The following is a 20,772-nucleotide window of genomic DNA, read 5'->3' as shown; positions in this document are numbered from 1 at the left end:
AACGATAAAACCTATTAAGAAATTAATTTATCACAAATTATTGTACATTGGCATACAATTTATTGTTATTTGATACATTGAGAATACTGAATGAGTATTTTTCAAATTTTATACTTATTACATCTTTGAAATAATTAAGAAAACTTTAAGATTAAATTAAATTTGCCTTGCTCTATCCCATACATTAGAAAATTTTAATAACTGATATTATTCGAGTTTTTTTCATATTTTAACGAATACAAAATTAACAATTTTAACCAATACAATCTCAATAAATATTAAGGTTTAATAATGTACAATCAAAATACATTTGCATATATTATATGAAATTCATAGATGAGTTATCAAGTAGTATGCCCCTCAAAAGTTCAAAAGATTAAACCGAAAGATCACAGCATAATGGGCAAAGGATATATGCGTTTATTAACTACACAAAAACATGATTACTATGATGTACTTAAAGATCAAAATCGCAATGAAAGCATCAAACCGTGTGATAATTTACATTTAAACGAAGGTCCGATGGACTCTCAAACAACTAATAGATTTTCATTTAAACCTATTGAAGTTGAACCAGTCAAACTCTTCAAACCTTTAAGGGAGTAAGTGAAATCATTAAAATAAATATAAAATTAAATTCACAATATCTTTCAAGGTATATAACACCTACTGGTGAAATGAATCTTGAAACAGTAACTAAATGTAGTTATGTTCCACATGAACCGGTAGAAAAAACAGAAACTCCGTGGGCCATTAAATTAGAATATTGCAAGCCAAATAAAGCTGTCGAGTGTTGCTCAGTTTATAATGAAAGGTATTTAAATTTTTTTCTCATAAAAAATATGAAACTAAGTGAAAAAAGTGGAAAGAGAAATTTGTTTAATTGAACTTATAAAATATAAATTTATCATTTGATTCTTTTAATGATATTTTCAATGTAACCAATTAAATTTTCAGTTACCCAGAACCTGGTACATACATATTAAAAGATTTATGCAATAATATAATCGAAGAAATAACTGAATGAAAAACTGGTATGCTATTTTATAAATAACATACTTTAAAATCATTTCAGTAGAATAAATTTATAGTTTACAAGATGCAATTCATAAGAGGAAAAGGATTAACACTTATAAGAGGCTAGCTAATTTTCTCCAATCTATAATATATTTTCATATAAAAATAATTATAAATATTCTGACTGCTATGAAAATGCAGTACATCGCAGACATTTTTTGTTAGGGACTGATTACTTTATTTTTACAAATAGAATGGGTTTACTAGAGTATTTCATAAAAAGATTTTATTATGAAACTAAATAATTAATATTATCTCAATTTGAATTATATTTTTGATCTCATATTTTACTACTTTCATTTGACATTAGGGATCTCTTCAGAAATGATTTTCGTTTATTTTCTCATCAACTCAATTAAATTTTTTTCTCATTATTAATATTTGATTGTAAATAAATTTTCAACGTTTTTAGGAAAGGATTGTTGTCCATTTCAATGTTTAGCTGATAATGCAGAAGAAAAATTTAAAACGCAATTCATCAAAGCCCATCATTTTGATAATTAATCGTTATTTTTAATGAACTTAATTTTAAAATAAAATTTTTCTTAAAAGGAATTTCACAAAATTTTTATTTTGTGAAAAATAATTGATTTTTAGGTGACCTATTGTGATAAAGACAGACAAACCTAAAAAAATACTTTGTGTCTGGGAGTGACTCTTTATCTTTAGCTTCATATTAACTTCCACACAAAATTTGTGTAATTTTTTTTTGCTTTTGAAATAACTACTACATTTTTAGAGATATAACATATGAATATTGTATTATATACGTGTACCAAAATAATTCAGAACTATAAAAAAAGAAAATTCATTACATAAACTATCAATATTTATTTATAATTTGCTAATAAAAAAAATATACAAATGTCTCATATTTGTAGACTAGTATGTTTTATTGAACAATATTTACAAAGCATTTAATAAAGAAACAGAAGAAACCTATTAAAAATTCTCAAATTATTCATAGATTAAAAAAAATGTAATTCATTTTAAGTAGTCAAAAATTGTATGTGTCCATGAATTAAGGTTCAATTTTTCAAAAATTGTATACATTAAAAAAACATAACTTGGCAGGAAGCTGATATTTTCAATCTCAAATAAGACATTACATAACTAATGTTAGCTTCTAATAACTAATACCTAATATCACATTTTGGTAAAACAAATAAATTAAACAGTGAAAAACAGATAACATTTATGCTAAAGGTAAGCCTTGTATCCAGGAACTTATATCTAAATCAGCACATTCAAGTGGACGATCTTCACGTTTAGAAATCAGTAACATTTCAGCTGCTGCACGTCCTGATAAGTATGCTCCATGAACTGTTGAATAAAAATTTGGATGTGTATGCTCTCCAGCAAATGTAATAATAGGCTAAAAAATAAAAATGATCAAGTAATTTGATGAAACTGTAACTAATTATTTACAATTTTATTGTGATTAACATGCATTGGCCTTGCAATGTGTTCAATATCCAATTGACTAGCACCTACTCCAATAGCAGTATAAGAGCCACGGCTAAATTCATCTGTTTTCCATCGAGTGCTATAAAAAACATTTCTCTCATAATAACTTTCATTAGTTTATTGTTTAATTATTAAACAGATAATAAATTATTAAATCTTACCATATGCATGAAACTGGAAAAGGAATACAAGAGTCATTTAAAAACTGTCTTAATAACTCAGTACACTTTTCTCCAACAATCTTGTCCTCCAGTTTTTCCATAGTCTCTGCTTCTACACCACTTATCCATCCTAGTAATAAGGTATCATTAATTTTTGAAAAACTATAAATTTTTTTACACCAATCATTTTTTTCATCATCATCCCACAGTAACAATATTTCATCTACATCTTTTTTTAAAAAAGGACGGTCATAATATAAAAATATCTTATTAACAACGCCATAAAGTAATCTTCCAATAGACTTTTCTTTATATTTTGGTAATTTTGGACTAAATATATCTGAAGACTTCAGAACACCTAATGGAAGAGTACATATAATACTGTCGGCTGAATAAACACTATTCTCGCAATGAACATAAATTGTTTCATCAGTGACATCATCACCACCAACTTCAATAATAGTCTTATCAGAATCATCTGAATCTGCAGCATTATCAATACCAGAAGGCCATTTGATTTTTATTACTTTAGAATTCAATTTAACACAATTAGGTGGTAATTTATTGCATATAGGGTCTAAAATACTGCTGTACCCATTAGGTAAGGCGATATTTCCCCCTTGTAGCTCTTTATAACTTCCCAGCTCAACAAGGTCAATATCTGTCATATTATTACATCCAGTAATACATGATTCTCTTTTTAATAAACAATTAAATATAAGTTGTTGAAGTTTACGAGAAGTAGAATTTTGCACTCTCTCTAAATAAATTGCAATTTCTAGTTTGACATGCTCTCCAACACTCTGAATACCAGGAGGTGGATCAAATTCACCAGTAAAATAATCTTCACATCGTCTTAAAAAACACATATAAGCTCCATAGGTTTCCTAAAAATTAAAAAATAAATTTGTATAGTAAACTGTAGATTGACAAAAATCATTTAAAAACATACTTGAAGTAATGTAAATGGAATTTGTGTTCCATTGGTAGTAGCAGCAATTATCCTGGGCATTTTAGGACGATGAGTAATGTCTATTAATCCATTAGCCAAGGCTAATTCATACATTGGGTTTCCAAGTATACCATGAATCCAATTGGCTCCAAGTTCTACTTGTTGATCATCTATATAATTAATAAAAGTATATATTAAGGTTTATAAAAAAATAAATAAAATTATTTTATAGATTTTAAATTCTTTAATGTCTTTAATGTCTTTTTAAAAATGCATTAAGCTGTAAACATAGCTAGATTAAAAAAATTGGGAGGGGCTAAATTTATTTTTCACTTGCATAAAAAAAATATTTTTATACAAAAATGTGTAACACTTTCTGAATTTTAGGGGCTAATTTTTGAATCAGGGAAGCTTGGTTCTTCTAATTCCTCATATTGGAGAATAAATACCCTTTATATATGAAGGGTAGAATATAATTGAAATTTTTGAATGATAGTTATAAAAAAGAAAATGTATTTAAAAGTCTAGTATAATATTTCAATTTTAAAGTTATGAAGGATAATTAATATGAAAAGATAAAGAATGTTAATTTTTGATTTAACTCGTAATGAATTCAAAAGATTAATCTATTTTAAAATAAACTATTGATTCAATTAGATATTTCTGTATATACAAAAACTATCACAGTCTTACTATTATAAATCAAATAAAACAAAATCTGTAAAGTCTGTAATCACAGCTTCTTAGAGGTTGTTCATTATACATTATTTACATCCCCTCTCGTAGAAAAATCATTTGTCATCTATTGTTTGATATATTTAAGTAATTAAGTAAGACATTGAATACTTACTTATATTGGCACTATAAATACGACCACCTATACGATTTTGTGCTTCCAATATTATATAATCATTCATATCATGTTGTGAGAGATGAGTAGCTGCTGCTAATCCAGCTATTCCAGCACCAATTATAATAATTTTGTGTTTTGAGACATTAGGTATTGAGTCACCCATAATAATCAGTCTTTGAGTAAACTGTAAATAAAATTAATACAAATTTTAAAAACAAAATAATAACCCATTTAAGATTTTCACAAAATTATCCTAGGAACAACTGACATTGAAACAGTTAGTATATTTTAGAAAATCAGTGTACTTCAAATATTATTTAAGTTTTCACAAACATATATATATATATATATATATATAAAATTTTATATACAACATTTTCTTTTTTTGCTAAAACATTATAAAATTCTACTGACCTAATACAATTAAATTTGCTATTTACTCTATAGGAGAGGATCACAATATTTCCATGATATCTTAGTCAAATATAAAAAAGGAGTATAAAGAGATTGTATAAGATTAAACATTAATGAAAATTTATATCACTGTTCCACAATGAATATAAAATCTTACATAATATAATTTCTCACCTAAGATATGTAACTTATCATATAAAAGATAATTTAGTATATAGGTAAAAATAAAATCCAGGGGAAAACGTCGCCAATACTAAATATTTGGGAAGGAAGGTTAGGAAAGAAGAAAACAACTATTATTTTTAAAATTTAAATTCAGACAAACAACATATTTTTAATTACATGTATAATATTTATAATTCTAACTATCAAAACTACTAGCAACATGATTTTAATTTATTAAAAAAAGAGGTAGCTGATTCCCCAGAATTAAATAAACAATAGTAAATATTAGTTAAAATATATATGATTTAATATTTATTAATAATTACACTTTTTCATAATATCACTACCCCCATTATTTTCTTACTAAAACATTAAGGTCATATAATTTCTTTTATGTTTGATTTTATATAGTTACATAGATTAATTTAGCTCAAAAACTATTAACTTACTTAATATAAAATTAAATGACCAATTTAGTTAACTACATGACTGAAATTTATACTTTATAGTGTTTATATAAAAAAAAAAAACTGCAGAATAACTAGACACAATGAAACTTTTAAGATTAAAACCTTTTATAATATAGATTACATATTTTGTAAACTTAAAAAAATTTGAGTTCAGTACACAGATATAGATAATTGTTTATTATCTATATCTGTGGTTCAGTATTACTTGTGTTATCAAATTTCATAATTTTATCTCTTTCATTACTCTGATAACACAAAGCGTAAATTAAATGATAATAAATAAAAATTTTGTGATAGACACAGTTATTCAATTATGGTGTCACTGTAATAATAAATCTTTATCTCGTATTCCAATTATGTTACCAACAAAACAAATTTTTACACTAAAAATAAATACACCTAACCAACCATTAAGTATATTGAATAATAAGATTTATTTAATTATTGTACTATAACGTATAACTATGTGAATTTATAAACACATTTATTTTCAAATGAGTATATAGGCTTACATATTTTTCAATTTTATTGAATAAAATCCATTTATAGATTTTATAAAATAAGTTAGGAATTCAATTCAGTCGTACTTAAATAAGTTATATATAACTTATTTAAGTACAACTAAATTTTTAACGCATCTTAATTCCAACGAAAATAGTAAAATATTTGTGATGGTTATTAAATACCGTAAAATTGAATATCTTAACAGTAGGATATTTTTTTTTTTGGATAAGTTTAATATTTTGCGTAAAATTTAAAATATATTTATATAATTTGGTCCTTATTTAACTATATAGTTTTGTATTTTTGATTAATACTTAAGTCAGTGTATCCTTATGAAAAAAAATTATCTGCACATGCGCATTACAATAAGTAATAATTGGCTATCTTATCAGTTCCCGGGATCCGGACAAACTTATTGTGAAATCTTATTTTTTTAATTATTATTTAAGAGTTACAATAACATTACATTAATTACAGTTTTTAATTTTAAGAAACTAACTATAAAATGAATTTCACTAGGGCTACCAAAATATTTCTTCGTCGATATGAAAGTAAGTGAATTAGTGTAGTCTGAAGAAAGTAGTCCCTTTAGGCTGCGTACAGGTGCAATAAAAGGGTGCTTTTGCTGTTCCTGACTGATAGAGTTTTATTTAATTGGACAGTTAAAAATTGATATTCAATAGAATAAATATCAATTTACTTAGAATTTAAGGAGGACTATAAAATTTTATTGGATAATAACTTTATTCCAAGTTTACAAAATAATGTTTTAAGGGTAAATTCCTTTATATCTTCCATAAATATAGGCTATTTAAGAAAAGTCACGAGCCATTACATATTTTTCCTGCCTTTTTCTTGAATTTCTGTGTACATCTATTACATACCCTTGGTTGCTAATTGAACTAGAACAACCCTTTATGATAATCTATTTTAGGTCCTAAGCTAATATAGATAAAATTTATTTCTAGGATGTTGTTTATAATTATAATGTTTCAGATTTTTAATCTACAACATTATTATTTCTTAAATCAATGCATATATTAAATGCAAAACAAAATAAATTATGTGTTATTGATTAAGCTTATTTATTAGTAAACATTCATTATTTATATTATACTGTTTAATAGCAAAAAAATATAAAATATAATTTTTATTTTATATTTCTATCTGTTTATAGGAAAATAAATGCTCAATATTGCCCAAAATGCAATAATATATGTGTGAAAACCCTACTCGAGATTCATTCTTTCTGTGACTTAGTCCCTACAATTATTTTTGAACTTAAAATTTTTTTCAAATTAATAATAACCTTTATTTTAAAATATACTAAGAAATGTTGAAGTGAATTTTGTTTAATGTGTGATTGTTATAAAAAGATATAATTGAAAAATTGTAGGTATATCATATTAATTTTTTAAATATTTTACGCTCTTATATTTGGATGGATCAAATTGACATTTTGTAAAAAAAAAGAATAGTATAAAAGTAAAATATAAAATAATCACTTTAGATTAGATTAAAAATGGCAGTGGATTTCCTTTTTTTTAAAGTTCTATTTAACATTGTTTTCTAAAACCAATTGCATTAAAAAGATAGTATTTCTCAATTTTTAAATTAACTTATCTTGATATCAATTTTTTTATCACTTGGAACCCTTTATCTTTAAGTGCTTTATACATATAATTTTAAATACATTTATTCCACTATGTTCATTTAAATTTCAAACCAATTTTAATTATTTAAATTATATGAATACAATAAATTTTACTTATGGGTTATATTATAACATATTATGTTTATATATTATATTATAAACATATTATGTTTATTATGAGTTCAAAATAATATATTTTATTAAATAAAATCTTTTTCTTTTATAGAACCATATAAAATGTCCAGTAATTATTATGTGACAACATCTACATTGAAGACAGAACAATGGTATTGTCCTAATAGAACTTCCATCTCTAACAATTTTGTACAAAATCATCATCTTACTGCTAAACTCTTATTTACAAATCCCCATGTCCGTAATTTGTCTACTACTTCAACACAATTTTCAGAAAAACCTTCTTCAAAAATAGAAGAAACTGTAAATGCTGTTAAAGAAAAAGCACAAAAGGAAACTGATAATCAAGTTGTTAATATAAAACCGAAAAAGTCAATCAAACAAAAAGTTATTGATGAAGTAATGCATTATTACCATGGATTTAAATTATTAGGACTTAATATAAAAATATCTTTTAAATTGGCACTCAAAAAGATGAATGGAAAAGAACTTACTAGGAGAGAACATAATTTAGTAAGTTTTGAAATAGTAAAAAATGAGTTAATCACTTTCAGTAAATTATTTCTAAATGTATTTATTTAAATTTTTATAACTTTTCTACAGTTAGTTCAAACTATGGCTGACCTTTTCCGTCTATTACCCTTTTCTGTTTTTATTATTATACCTTTTATGGAATTTGCATTACCAGTTTTCATAAAGTTTTTCCCTGGAATGTTGCCTACTACATTTCAAACGTCACACGATAAGGTAAAATAAAATGTTTTTTACTACAGTATTAATTTTTAATTAAATTTCCATTAAAATTTGTATTTTTACAGGAAACAAAACTCAAACAATCTCTCAAAGTAAAACTTGAAATGGCTAAATTTCTTCAAGAAACTCTCGACAATATGTCTGTATCTGGAAAAGGACACACTTGTGATTCTGCAAAAGAATTTGCTGATTTTTTTGACAAAGTATTTATAATATTTAATAATAATATTCATTTCTTATTAAGTCAAATACTTTTATTCCTACTTATTGGTTAATTATACATTTTAGGTAAGAAAAGAAGGTGTTGTTATATCAGCTGATGAAATTCTTAAGTTTTCAAAGCTCTTTAAAGATGAAATAACTCTTGATTCTTTACCAAGGCCTCAGTTGGTTGCTCTATGTCGAGTTCTTGAATTACGTCCTATAGGAACTTCTAACTTTTTGAAATTCCAATTAAATTTGAAACTTAGATCACTCGCAATTGATGACAAAGTACTCAATTTATATAAACCACCAATTATATAACTGTTTAATTTACATGATTTTAAATTTAGATGATACAAAAAGAAGGGGTTGAATCCCTAACTTTGAGTGAACTGCAACAAGCTTGCAAATCTCGGGGTATGCGTGCTTATGGACTTACTGAAAAACGTCTAAGACAACAATTGATTCAATGGCTTGATTTGTCTCTAAATGAAAAAGTGCCCCCATCATTACTTTTACTTTCAAGAGCTTTCAGCTTTACTGAAAATATTCCAACTAGTGATTTATTAAAGAAAGCTATTTCTTCACTACCGGAGTCTGTTGGTGTAACTACTGAGGCTGATTTAGGTGAGCGAGAAGGAACAATAGACAACAAAGCTAAATTACAAGCTATTAAGGAAGAAGAACGTAAAGTGAAAGAAGAAATGAAAGAACATATGGAAGAAAAACAAAAGGAATTAGAACAAGCCAAAAAGAAAGAATTAGATGAAGCTAAAAAAGTTGCATCTCAAGAAACATTAGAAGATTGTGCACCTATATTATTAGATACTACTGGAATACAGAAAGAGAAAGTAAGTTAACTTAAATTATGATTCTAATTTATATTTTTATCATTATTTTGATTTAGGAAGTATCATCAAATGATTTAAAAACTCTTGAGTGTGCAATAGAAAATTTAGAAGAAAAAAAACTTATTGTTGAAAAAGAAGAGATTAAAGAGTTGAAGGACGAACTTAAAGATTACCAAGAAGTGAGTAATTGATAATTTTTACATATAGTGTAATAAGATACGAGTTTGTTTGGTTCTGTTTTTGTTCATTGGTTAAGAGACAAGGAACAAATTTGGCTGCGATTCGGCTCATGCCCAATTCTTTGGTTAATATTTTTTGGCAAGAACCATAAGATATTCCGACGTCTTTTGAAACTTCTCTGATAGTTAATCGACGATTATTTCGAATAATTTCACGAACATGAGCAACAATTTCATTTGTTTTACTAGTCGATGGTCTACCAGATCGTTCGTTATCCTTAGTGGATGACCTACCTTCCTTAAACCGTTTAAACCACTCAAAACATGTTGTCCGAGACAGAACATCATCTCCAAAAGCTTGCTTGAAAATTTTAAAAGTTTCACTAGAACTTTTCCCTAATTTAAAACAAAATTTTACACACACACGTTGTTCTTCTATTGTTTCCATTTCAAAAATCGACACATGACTGAAACATTTTTTCGTAAAAATGCCATAAAATAAAAATAAATATTGTTATCAATTTCAAACCAATGCTCAAATTCTCGTTAGAAGTTACTTTATCGAATTAAATTATCGGGATTTCGTTATCTTAATTGATATAAATATTATTAACACAGTCCGGGTATTTTTTGATCACACCTCGTATATAATAACAGCTTAGTGATTACATGTTAAATATTTCAAAACTCCAATAGTTTAGGAAAATTAACAACAAATATTGATTTCTTTTAACATATTATAAGCTAAAACATGAATATAGAAGAACTATTTGTTGTATGTATATTATTTACATTCACGATTTGATTAAAAGAATGTTCATCAACTTACAGCTATTTTTAGAATAATTCATAATTAAGAAAAGTACACCAAATATTTCTTTAATTTTATTAAAAATATAAAATAAATTTAAAAAATGATAAATATGTTGCCTGATAAATATTACATTTTAGTTATTCTACATTAAAATTCAAATTATTTAAATTTATGAAGTCTAATTGAAATTAAAGAAATAAAAAGCTCCCACTAAGAAATAAAATTCCTAAAAATTAATAAAATCATTAAATTAAGTAATCTCATAAAATATAAATTTGTGACTTTTCACAATGTAATGGTGGAGTTTTAAAATAAACAACTTCAAAGTTTCAATGTCGCATAGAGTTCTATTTTATTTTAAATATATGAAATTACACACAAATACATATTTTTATTGAATCAACTTTTATTAATTATTTTTCTTTTAATAAAGGATGTTCAAGATCTTCAAAATGTTATGAAAAGTGAAAAAAAAGAACAAGTTAAAGAATCGAAAGCAGCTAAACGGTTATTCAAAAAAGTTAATAATATGATAAAAAATATGGATCTTGTTGTGAGTAAACTAGAAAAGAAAGAAAAGCAAATTAAACAAGATATTGAATTGAAAGAATCTGATGAAGAAAAAGTAGACAAGGAGAGGTATTTTTAAAAGTATATTTTATCATAAATAGATTCCTAATTCTAAAATTTTTTAAAGTGAATTGATTAAAATCGATGAAATTATTGGTGCTGTGAGAAAGCTTCAAAATATTCCTGATGATTACAAACTTCAACAAATAAGTGAAGTTTTAAGTAAAATAGATGATGATCATGATGGTTCTATCCGTGTTGATACTGTGTTAAAAGTATATTTATTATCTCCTATTTTAGAAAATAATTTAATTTCTTTTAATATTTTTAGGTATTAGAGTTAATTGGCACTGAAAACGTTAAGTTGTCAACTAAAGAAATGGATATGATAGCTGAGCTTGTTATTAAAGAAGAAGAAATGGAAACTATTGAAAAGTTAAACAAAGTACAAAAATTAGACAAGGATGATCAAAAATTAGCTTCTAAAAATATGTCATTCAATGATAATTCTACTAGTAAAATAACTAAATCTATTATTGATCCAAAAATATCTAATGATCAAATAACTCCAATTCCACCTGTAAGCTCAAATAAAAGTGATGAAGCTAAAAAAATTTAAATATTGTTACGAGTTAATGTTTATACTAAATATGTGATATTTATTTAACTAAATTTCTATAGTTTATGTGATCTGCTGTACTTTTTTCTCCTGTTTTAATTTTTAGATATACTTTTAATAAATATGGATGTATATATACTTATATATTTCTTTTTTTTTTTAATATTTTGTTTCTATAGAATCATTTATATTATATATATATATATATATTTTTTTTTTTTGTTACTATAAAACTAAAAAATATATGGCTGGTTATCCATTAAAAACTACATAAAATTTCTTCAAAAGTTGCAGGAATAATAAGAGAGAAATATATATTTATGTATACATCTGATGAAGTATCATAGAATTTTAATATTTTTTCACAAGAAAAAATTGTGAAAAATAATTTCTAAAAAATTTGAATTAAATTATGCTTATTTTTTATTCAGTTTATTTTTCTAGTTTTTTCAAAAGATGAATGTTTGTACAATGTATTAAAAATGATGACAACAACCTATTTTGTTTCATTTATTTGTAAACATTGAAAAATTAAAATATATAAAACTGCTACTGCAGTAGACGTAGCAACTAAATTAGTTAGAAAATAATAGAAGAACTTATTAAAAAGTACTAAAAATTATGCATGATTAGGCTATATACGATATATTAATAATGATGTACAATAATCATTAAAACAACAAAGCAAAATAATATTTTTGTTTGCTTTTTGAACTAGAAAAATAGTGTATTAACTAAAAAAGTTCTAAGATAACATGAGTTCCTATAAAAAAATTATCATTATGCATTTATTAAAAATTTAACATAAAAAGAAATACTTTTTGGTAAGATATGTAAAAATGACTACTAAATAAATCGTGTTAAAACTAAGCCAAGTGGTAGATTCTCTTTATAAGTATATAAGCAAATATTTCTTTATATATATAAATATATACTCTTCTTTGATATTCTTTATAAAAATTTGATAGGACAGTGACCACTCCCTCTGTTTCATGCTTTTCAATTTCGTCACTTTTCTCTTACAAAATAGTCGTGAAAATTAGCATTCGAACGAAGACACGAGTCATCACTGCGTAGTAATGTTAGTATTAGATAGAGGAAGTAAATGTATCATAAGACTTGAATTTCCCTCCAAACTGTTTGACTGTTGGTGACACTGATGTACTCATGGGTCAGCGGGACGAGGAATTCCTCCGCCACCCTTCCGCCTACCAGATAGAATTTCGCGCATTCGCCATGCAACTAAAAACACAACATTGCGGCCTCGTCCTTCAGTGGGCCCGTCCGTAACACTTTGGGTCGTTGTTCGACTAAAATTTTTTTTTCACACATTTTTTTTGTTTGTTTTTTTTATCTAATTGTTTATTTTACATAAAATTCAACGGAATTATTAACAAAAATCAAAACTTGCACTCGAAACTCTTGGGCCCACCACGGTTCCACGGGGCCCGGAACACCAAAATCTGGGCGGACGAGTGCCACTAAGAGTCCAAACGGATTAATAAAAAAAAGTTCCGTGATAACTCAAGGTAAATTTTAAAAATTATTATTAATTTAAATAATATTTATCATGGATTTTTAATTATTATTCATTCATATAATATACAAATTATTCTTAAAAATAATCGTCTTAAGGTCAATATGGCTGTTGTAATTCGCGCCATTTCTCTCTTATATAAGTATTTTATTTTTGTTTATAATGTTACAGTTCTTAAATTTATTTTATTCTCTGAACATTTTAGAATCGTACGATGTAACACCATATATTAACTCAAAAACATGGCTATTTTTCTTATTAAAGAAATCTATTTTGATCAAATAATTATTCTCGTTAATATTTTAGTATTTTTTTATTTGATAATTATTTGAACTTAATTTTCTTTTGGTGTGAAAAAAATGATATTTATACCATAAAATATAAATACATTATAATATGAATTAATTCTCGTTGTATAACTATTAAAAAATTTATGTGATTAACCACTAATTCTTGTTAATTACCCACTTGCATAAGGAGTGAGTAAGACATTTCATTGTACTATAGTGCAACATTTAAACTTATTATATTGTTATTTTTATATATTAAAAGAAAAGAGGGTAGTTAATTGGACAACTAAACTCAATAAATGGGAAATTTGGTATAGCTTAGTGAATAGAAACATGAAGCTGAGCACCAAGTGTTTTTGATTTCACATTATAACCTTCCTTTTATTTTATAAAAGTACATTTTATAAGTCAGTTATACAAGGCTGGGCAAAAAAGAATTAAAATATTTAACAGTAGTATTTTAAGGTTTTAAGTTAACTTAATTTCTCTTTTGTTCATTTAACTATAAATTAACTACAGTTTTGGTCTTTTTTTGTCAAATACCTGTTTAAATATAATTCTAAATAATCGTCATCACCTTTCTAGCAACTGAAATGAATATATCATATTTATAGCTACAAAACCACAATGTTTAAGTTTCAAAGATTTAATCTTGAAGTAGGATAATTTAAAAAAGTGAAAGATATTAGTGACACTATTGATGTGAATACTATTAAGATGTATATTTTAAAATGTTAAACCAAAAAATTATACAATTAAGGTTATTCTAATGATGTACAATTATAAGCATTATAAAGTAACAACTTTAAGCCTCTAAGCCATTTATAGTAAGAATCTAAAGGAAAACTAAGAGTTTTTCTTTTACAATTACACTTATTAATAAAATTAAGTGTAAAAAGTGATGGACATTCTGATAATAAAAATTAATTTTTACAATATAATTTAGTATTATAGTACATAAGATATAGTAATACTAAAATAAACAAACCCATAGTACTATAGTTACTATTATCTAATCAAAATTTTTTGTAATGAAAATAACAGTTAAAAAATTAATTTTTAACTTTTCAACTTGACTAGTTGATTATTTTTCTAATAAACTTTTTAATTTAACTAATTTAATTTTCTGTTGAAATAACTTAGCTTTTTGAATTAATATGTTAAAATAACTAAAAAAGCTAAATTCAAAATTTCATAAAAAATATACGTCTTTATACTCGGCGTATATGGTTTAGTTAAAAAAAAATCAAATTTTCCCCTATTCTAAATATTATATTTATATAACAATAAGCATAATAATCTTCTAATATTTTACAAAAATGTATATGATTTTTTTTTTATAACTAGTTTTAAATATAAAACAGTACCACCAACACCGAAATGTACAAAACAAATAAAAAAACATTGTTGTTATCATTAATATTTTCTTCCTATTCAGTTTTAAAAGTTTCTTAGCTTTTCCTTGTATCACCAATTAATAAAAAATAATTTTAAGAGTTCAGCTGAAAAATTAATTTTAAATGAAATAAACTTTTGTTGAACTAGTTTAATTTAAAAAAAAATTTAATTTATCTTTGTACTTGGTTTGTTAAATTTATAATTTGGTAACTTTTGACTGTTGATTTATCGAAATTGTTCATACTTAACTTGACTTGAATTAATTATTTTCATTAACTTGCCCATCTTTGTATTTATGATAATATGAAAATTATTTATATGAGGACTATAGACTCAATTAGTATGTGAAGATGATCTAATAACAAACTATCAATGCTTGAAACACTTAGATATGTTATTCAAATATTACTGTAGAAAGAATAAACTTAATATTTGACTATGATTAGATAATATCAAAATCAACTAAATTAAAATATTTTAATGATAAATAATATCTTAGTGCTATTATTAATGATTAAATTGTCATAATTAATATTAATGAATCATACTTCATATTAGTATTAATATATTTTTTTTTAAATATAATTGATTAGATAAGAAAACTAATTTTTTGTTGTCTTAGTACGAAAAAAAATTTTAGGATGACACAGTTCAAAAAATATACCGCTGTATTTTTTCTTTATTTAATTTTATTATTAGCGCACATAAATAGTAATCTATAGTTAAAAAGAACGAGTTTTAAATATTACATGTTATACTTTTGAATATACACAGGACTAGAAAAACATTTTTCTGTATGTGACGCTTATTTCTATTGAAATTTGACACTGTCTCCCAACTAGGCTTCACATTTTTTTCATCATATCTACTTTCTAAGATAATTACTTATTAGTTATTAAGTATTAAAATTGTTACAAAAAACTGAAAAAAAAGGAATTTAATTTTTAAAACTTTTAATATAATTTCATGATGTTAAAACTTTTGCGAAATTTGAGAATTTATTTATATTTGAGATGTTAAGTTTAACTGTTTTTATTCACTATAAATCACTATTAATAAGTTTAAAGCCATTTTTTAAGAAAAAAAATGATTATAAAATTGCTGCCAATAGATAAATAACTTTTTGAAGAATTTAAAAATTATTTTATTTTGTTTTGAATACAAAAAAAACTGATTGAGTTGGAGACGAAATTTTGAAAAGTAAAATTTAAATATATAACTTTTTTTGTGAATTTAAAAGAAAAAATTATCTGCCTTTTTTATTTTTTGATGTTAAAATCAATGATGTAATTATATTTGTTGCATGACACTTGATGTATTCAGTATTTTAACTTATTGTAAAGAAAAAGTAACAGATATTTTGCAGATTATAATGGGTCACTATATCAATGGGTTTTCAGTTTAAAAAAAAAAAACTAAATAATGAAAGAAAAATTATATTTTTTGACGTTGAAGACAAAGGTGTAATGATATTTGGCATATAATAATAATTGTCTAGCGTCAAATTCAATTACACCATTGACTACAGCATCAAAAAGTGCAAAAGGCTGTAAGTTATTTTTTTAATTTATAAAAAAACTGTACTATCAAATTACTTATAAAAATAAAATTGCATTTTTCATTATTGTGCTCTTCTCAAATTTTGTTGTGTAAAAAACAAAAAAAATTTTTTTTTTTAATTGCTCAAACAGATTATTATAATGGTAATAAGTTTATAATTTTAAGAATAAACCAAAAATAGTTACAATAAAAAGTTTGGTTTTTTTTTTAATCTAAAACGTCATAAAATAATAAAATTATAACAGAAAAGTTAAAAAAATTAAATTAAAATTTTTTATATTTTTATTTAAATACTTAATATTAAAGTAAAAATTAGATGCGATGGAAAAAATCTAAAATCATATTCAAAATCAACTTAAAAATTCATGGACAATGCAAATGTCTATACATAAAAACACTTCATATTTAAACTTAAAATTTATTTATTTATTAGTCAAAAAAGTGTTTATAAATGTAATTGAATAATAAAAAATAATATTTTATCACGCTTATTAAAAATAAAAATTTACAAGTTCAAATTCAGTTACCATTTTATTAATATTTTTACTTGTTCTTGTTTTTAGTTTACGAAAAGCTTATTACAATTAGTGTTAGGTTACTTTTTTAACATTCTTGTAAAATAAATATATCAAAATATTTTCCTTATTTAAAAAAACTGTTAAATAATAAAATTATTATTACTTAGTACTTTTGCTACTAAATACTAATAATTTTTAGTATTACTAATAATTATACTATATAAAGATCATTTGTATCAATATTTTTCTCAAGTACTTGTAAACAAACGTAGATCTATAAGGTGTAAAATTTTATACCTTATATGAGTAAATTATCGACGTCAAACTATCTGTAACTTTCTTTTACACATATGTTATTTGCTTATTCAAAAAATATAATTTAACAAGTACAGCGTATTTCTGGCGTTCAAATGATATAGCAAAGATACATTCGCGTTGTTTTTTGAAGTCTACTTAGACCGAAGACGACGTTCGTTCATTGTCTGAATATTTAAAATTTTATGTTCATTAAAGTTTTATCTTTTATTCAATGATGATTTTTGGAAGTTAAATTATGTATTATTAATGGTAATTAGTTTTTATATGTATTTATTTTGAAAATATTTGTACGAAATTCTATGATTCAATATTTTAGCGTCGCTTTTATGTAATTGATCTGATATCTCAATGTGTTTTTTATAATTTATTATGTTTTGATTTTGTATGATTTTTTAGCTTCGATAAGTAACTGTAAAGATTTTACTGTCAAGATCGATTTTTTTTTCTTGGTCTGTCCATATAATTACTCCACCCTTACTAGACTGAGTTTGCTCAAGTTAAAATATCACAACTGTTAAAAAACAGTTAATATTAATATTTTAAGATTTCAATTTTCGTTTAAATAACTTTTTGAAAATTAAACGGATCATAAAAATATGTTTATTGACAATATTTTAGTCATTTCCTTTGCTGACTACATATTTTTTTTGGTGGAAATTCAAACATTAACTAATAAGTACTGGATGGTTTAAACAATATGTCAACATTTTTTTATTTTCAATTTTTTGGTAATATTTCAACAAAACCTGCAATCTTCAAATTTATACCAGATTAAAATGTATAAATTTACTTCAAGATAATAAATTAAAATATGTCCAAAATCACAGTGTCTATGAGTTATTGACTAATTAGTCCAAATATCTATACAATTTTCGGCAATTGTGAAGCGTGTTTTGCATAGCAACAAAATATCTAAATTATTTAAAACTAAATCAAATGAAAACTTTTGAATGTACTTAAACTATTGAATATTTTTAGTAATTGAATAGCAGCTCTATAGTTACTATTAAACATTTCTCATTACTAATTTTAACCCACACTGGAGTCTACTATTTCGAATCTCAATTATGTTAGGTACTAGTACATCAGAAAAAACCCCAGTACCGTCACGTTGCTTTTTTTTTTTTTTTTTTAATTATCATTATTATCAAATAATTATATAGTAACAGATAGTTTGTTTGACTGATGTATTTACTTCTGGGATATAATAACTAGTGATAGACATTAGGACGACCTTTAGTTATGAACTTTTAAATTGCATAGTGCCACTCCGTAGAATTGTTCGAATACCCCAAAAAAAATAATTATTGCAAAAATTGATGATGATTGTCAAACTTTAAGACGTGCCCCAAGAGTGCCAACGTGCCATTTTACAGTAATTTAAATGTAGAGAAAAATATGTGTAATAGAATTTGTATTACAAAAAAAAAAGGTCATATAATAATATAAATAATTATTCTATAATTTTGTATTAAGACTATAGTAAAAAAAATTAATATGTAAATATATATATTAACCAATTGTACTACATTATTTAGATGAGTAAATAAAAAAAGAACAGCTGCTCCGTATTTATAGAACAAATAGTGTGACACTTTAGTATAATGATAATACAAAATTTACAAAACGTGTATAGTTAATTCTTTTAGTTATAAAAAATAAGATTTTATTTTTGAGACGTAAAAATCATTATAGATTGTTCTGGCGACAATGGTTATTATTAGCGATGGGAAATATCGAATAGTAACTTTCGAACTATTCGATAGTTGTCCACTATTCGATAATCATTCAAAAATTATTCAAATAGTTTTTAAATATTTGATAGGAACTAAACATAAACTGTTAATGCTAAAAATAAACTATTCGGTTGTATAAAAACAAATCGAATAGTTATTCGATAGTTTAAAATATTCGAAAATGTCCATTAGGGTGATCGTAAGCTACATTGGTAAGTTTTTTTTAATAATATTTAGAAGTGCCACCCCCTAGAATTGTTCGAATGCCCCAAAAAAAAATAATTGTGCAAAAATTAGTGATGATTGTCAAACTCTAAGGCGTGCCTCAAGATTTGTTTAGACAAATTTAGGATGTTTTCAATCCATTTATATTACTTGTTAAGTTTTAACTAGGTTGTTAGAGTATTTTTATTTTTACAATACATTATACTAAAACTGTACAGACTGTAAACTTAAAATCTACAGCTTCGGTATAAAAAATTGCTATTTTTTGAATAATTTAAATAATAAAACAAATAGTAATTAGTTATCATGTGGCCTATCATAAAATTATTTATGATAACAATTATATATGTTTTATTTAAAGGGTTACGCCATAAAACAAATTTATATTTATATTAATTCGGTTAAATTATAAAGTCTTTAGAAAATAGATAAAAAATTTGTTGTGGTGCTAAATACATACCTCTTTATACAGGTGTTCAAAAAATAAGGAAACAAGTCAATTGTTTGTAACAATTGATCTGTTTCCTTACTTACTGAATACTTATATATCTAGTCTTTTAGAAAAGAATATTTTAACGGTTTTCACGTGTATAATTCATTTCTACGTGCGATATTTAACTAAAAAATAGAGTTATGTCATAATTTTAATTTTCAACGACATTTTGTACCTAAGTTCGTAAATAGAAAAAAATCTTATAAAAATTTTAATTTTTAGAAAATTTACTTGAGCTGTATCCCAATTCGGTGTTAATTGCTGAACGACGAAGTGAGCAAAAATATTTTGCCCACAAGGACATGAATTCTACAAATCGTCAATAGTTTTTCTCCACAGAACACATCACCAACGGCCAAGTTTATAACCGTGAGTGTTATATTTTGTAGCTATTATTACCATTAAAAGTAGATAATTTGCCAAAACACTCAATTACAATTTAAGTTAAAATACTTTATACGTACAAAAATATAATATATCATTCATGCGAACGTCATTTTACCACGTGTACTCGAGTTCTATATTAAAACATTTTCCTGTTGAGCTAAAAGTTTTTATTATCATTATGCTCTGGTTTAAAAATAATCTGCTTTTGCTTCTTTTGTGCTTCTGTATGTATGCCTCTCAGGTGTTTGTTTTGTCGTTCTTTTTTAATCCAATTTGCAATATATCGCCAATTGTATTTTACACAAAGCTACTGATTTAGGTTAATTTTATTAACGCTTGTCTTTTGCTTTAATATAGAGCTGAGAAAGTATAATTATAACAATATGTCTTTCTATATATGTATATATTTGTTGCATCTGTCACTACTTTTTCTTGGGTCTCTTTTTTTTTTTTTTTTTTTTTTTTTTT

General features: G+C 24.4%; 3 protein-coding genes across 5 annotated transcripts in view; 2 read left to right on the top strand and 1 right to left on the bottom strand.

The window, feature by feature from the left end:
• Nucleotides 1-1,946: 1,946 nt before the first annotated feature.
• Nucleotides 1,947-5,726, bottom strand: LOC126910324 (spermine oxidase). The gene is made up of 6 exons (XM_050692809.1): nt 5,539-5,726; nt 4,508-4,694; nt 3,658-3,827; nt 2,706-3,592; nt 2,506-2,623; nt 1,947-2,452 (listed from the first exon to the last, which is right to left on the bottom strand). Exons 2-6 carry the CDS (start codon nt 4,671-4,673, stop codon nt 2,273-2,275), a joined length of 1,521 nt encoding a protein of 506 aa, XP_050548766.1. The 5' UTR covers nt 4,674-4,694; nt 5,539-5,726; the 3' UTR covers nt 1,947-2,272.
• Nucleotides 5,727-6,449: 723 nt separating this feature from the next.
• LOC126910319 (mitochondrial proton/calcium exchanger protein-like) lies at nt 6,450-11,913 on the top strand. Its single transcript, XM_050692800.1, has 10 exons — nt 6,450-6,614; nt 7,944-8,365; nt 8,456-8,599; nt 8,671-8,808; nt 8,894-9,097; nt 9,160-9,660; nt 9,717-9,839; nt 11,087-11,292; nt 11,351-11,498; nt 11,555-11,913. The coding sequence occupies exons 1-10, from the start codon at nt 6,569-6,571 to the stop codon at nt 11,840-11,842; spliced, it is 2,220 nt and encodes a 739-aa protein (XP_050548757.1). The 5' UTR covers nt 6,450-6,568; the 3' UTR covers nt 11,843-11,913.
• Nucleotides 11,914-13,085: 1,172 nt separating this feature from the next.
• LOC126910328 (uncharacterized) overlaps nt 13,086-20,772 on the top strand; it is a 13,266-nt gene continuing 5,579 nt past the window's right edge. For 2 of the 3 annotated variants that reach the window (XM_050692817.1, XM_050692815.1), the window contains exons 1-2: nt 13,086-13,371; nt 20,140-20,286. The gene's annotated coding sequence lies outside the window, so the exon portion shown is untranslated. Of the gene's footprint in view, nt 13,372-17,574; nt 17,713-20,139; nt 20,287-20,772 lie in introns of those variants that run through there. The other variant, XM_050692816.1, reaches the window with a different exon arrangement.

Source organism: Daktulosphaira vitifoliae, unplaced genomic scaffold, assembly GCF_025091365.1.
Source record: "Daktulosphaira vitifoliae isolate Bord-2020 unplaced genomic scaffold, ASM2509136v1 Scaffold_1, whole genome shotgun sequence".
NCBI lineage: Eukaryota > Metazoa > Arthropoda > Insecta > Hemiptera > Phylloxeridae > Daktulosphaira > Daktulosphaira vitifoliae.
This window is presented reverse-complemented; position numbering and strand designations above follow the sequence as displayed.

Bases quoted from the DNA above. Each gene is read 5' to 3' on its own strand.
- LOC126910324 (XM_050692809.1), bottom strand. From the start codon at position 4,673: ATGGGTGACTCAATACCTAATGTCTCAAAACACAAAATTATTATAATT. The intron at 3,828-4,507 runs GTAAGTATTCAA...TTAATTATATAG, and splicing joins TATTTATAGTGCCAATATAA to ATGATCAACAAGTAGAACTT. The intron at 2,453-2,505 runs GTAAATAATTAG...TTTATTTTTTAG, and splicing joins ATGTTAATCACAATAAAATT to CCTATTATTACATTTGCTGG.
- LOC126910319 (XM_050692800.1), top strand. From the start codon at position 6,569: ATGAATTTCACTAGGGCTACCAAAATATTTCTTCGTCGATATGAAA. The intron at 6,615-7,943 runs GTAAGTGAATTA...TTTCTTTTATAG, and splicing joins ATTTCTTCGTCGATATGAAA to AACCATATAAAATGTCCAGT. The intron at 8,600-8,670 runs GTAAAATAAAAT...GTATTTTTACAG, and splicing joins TTCAAACGTCACACGATAAG to GAAACAAAACTCAAACAATC.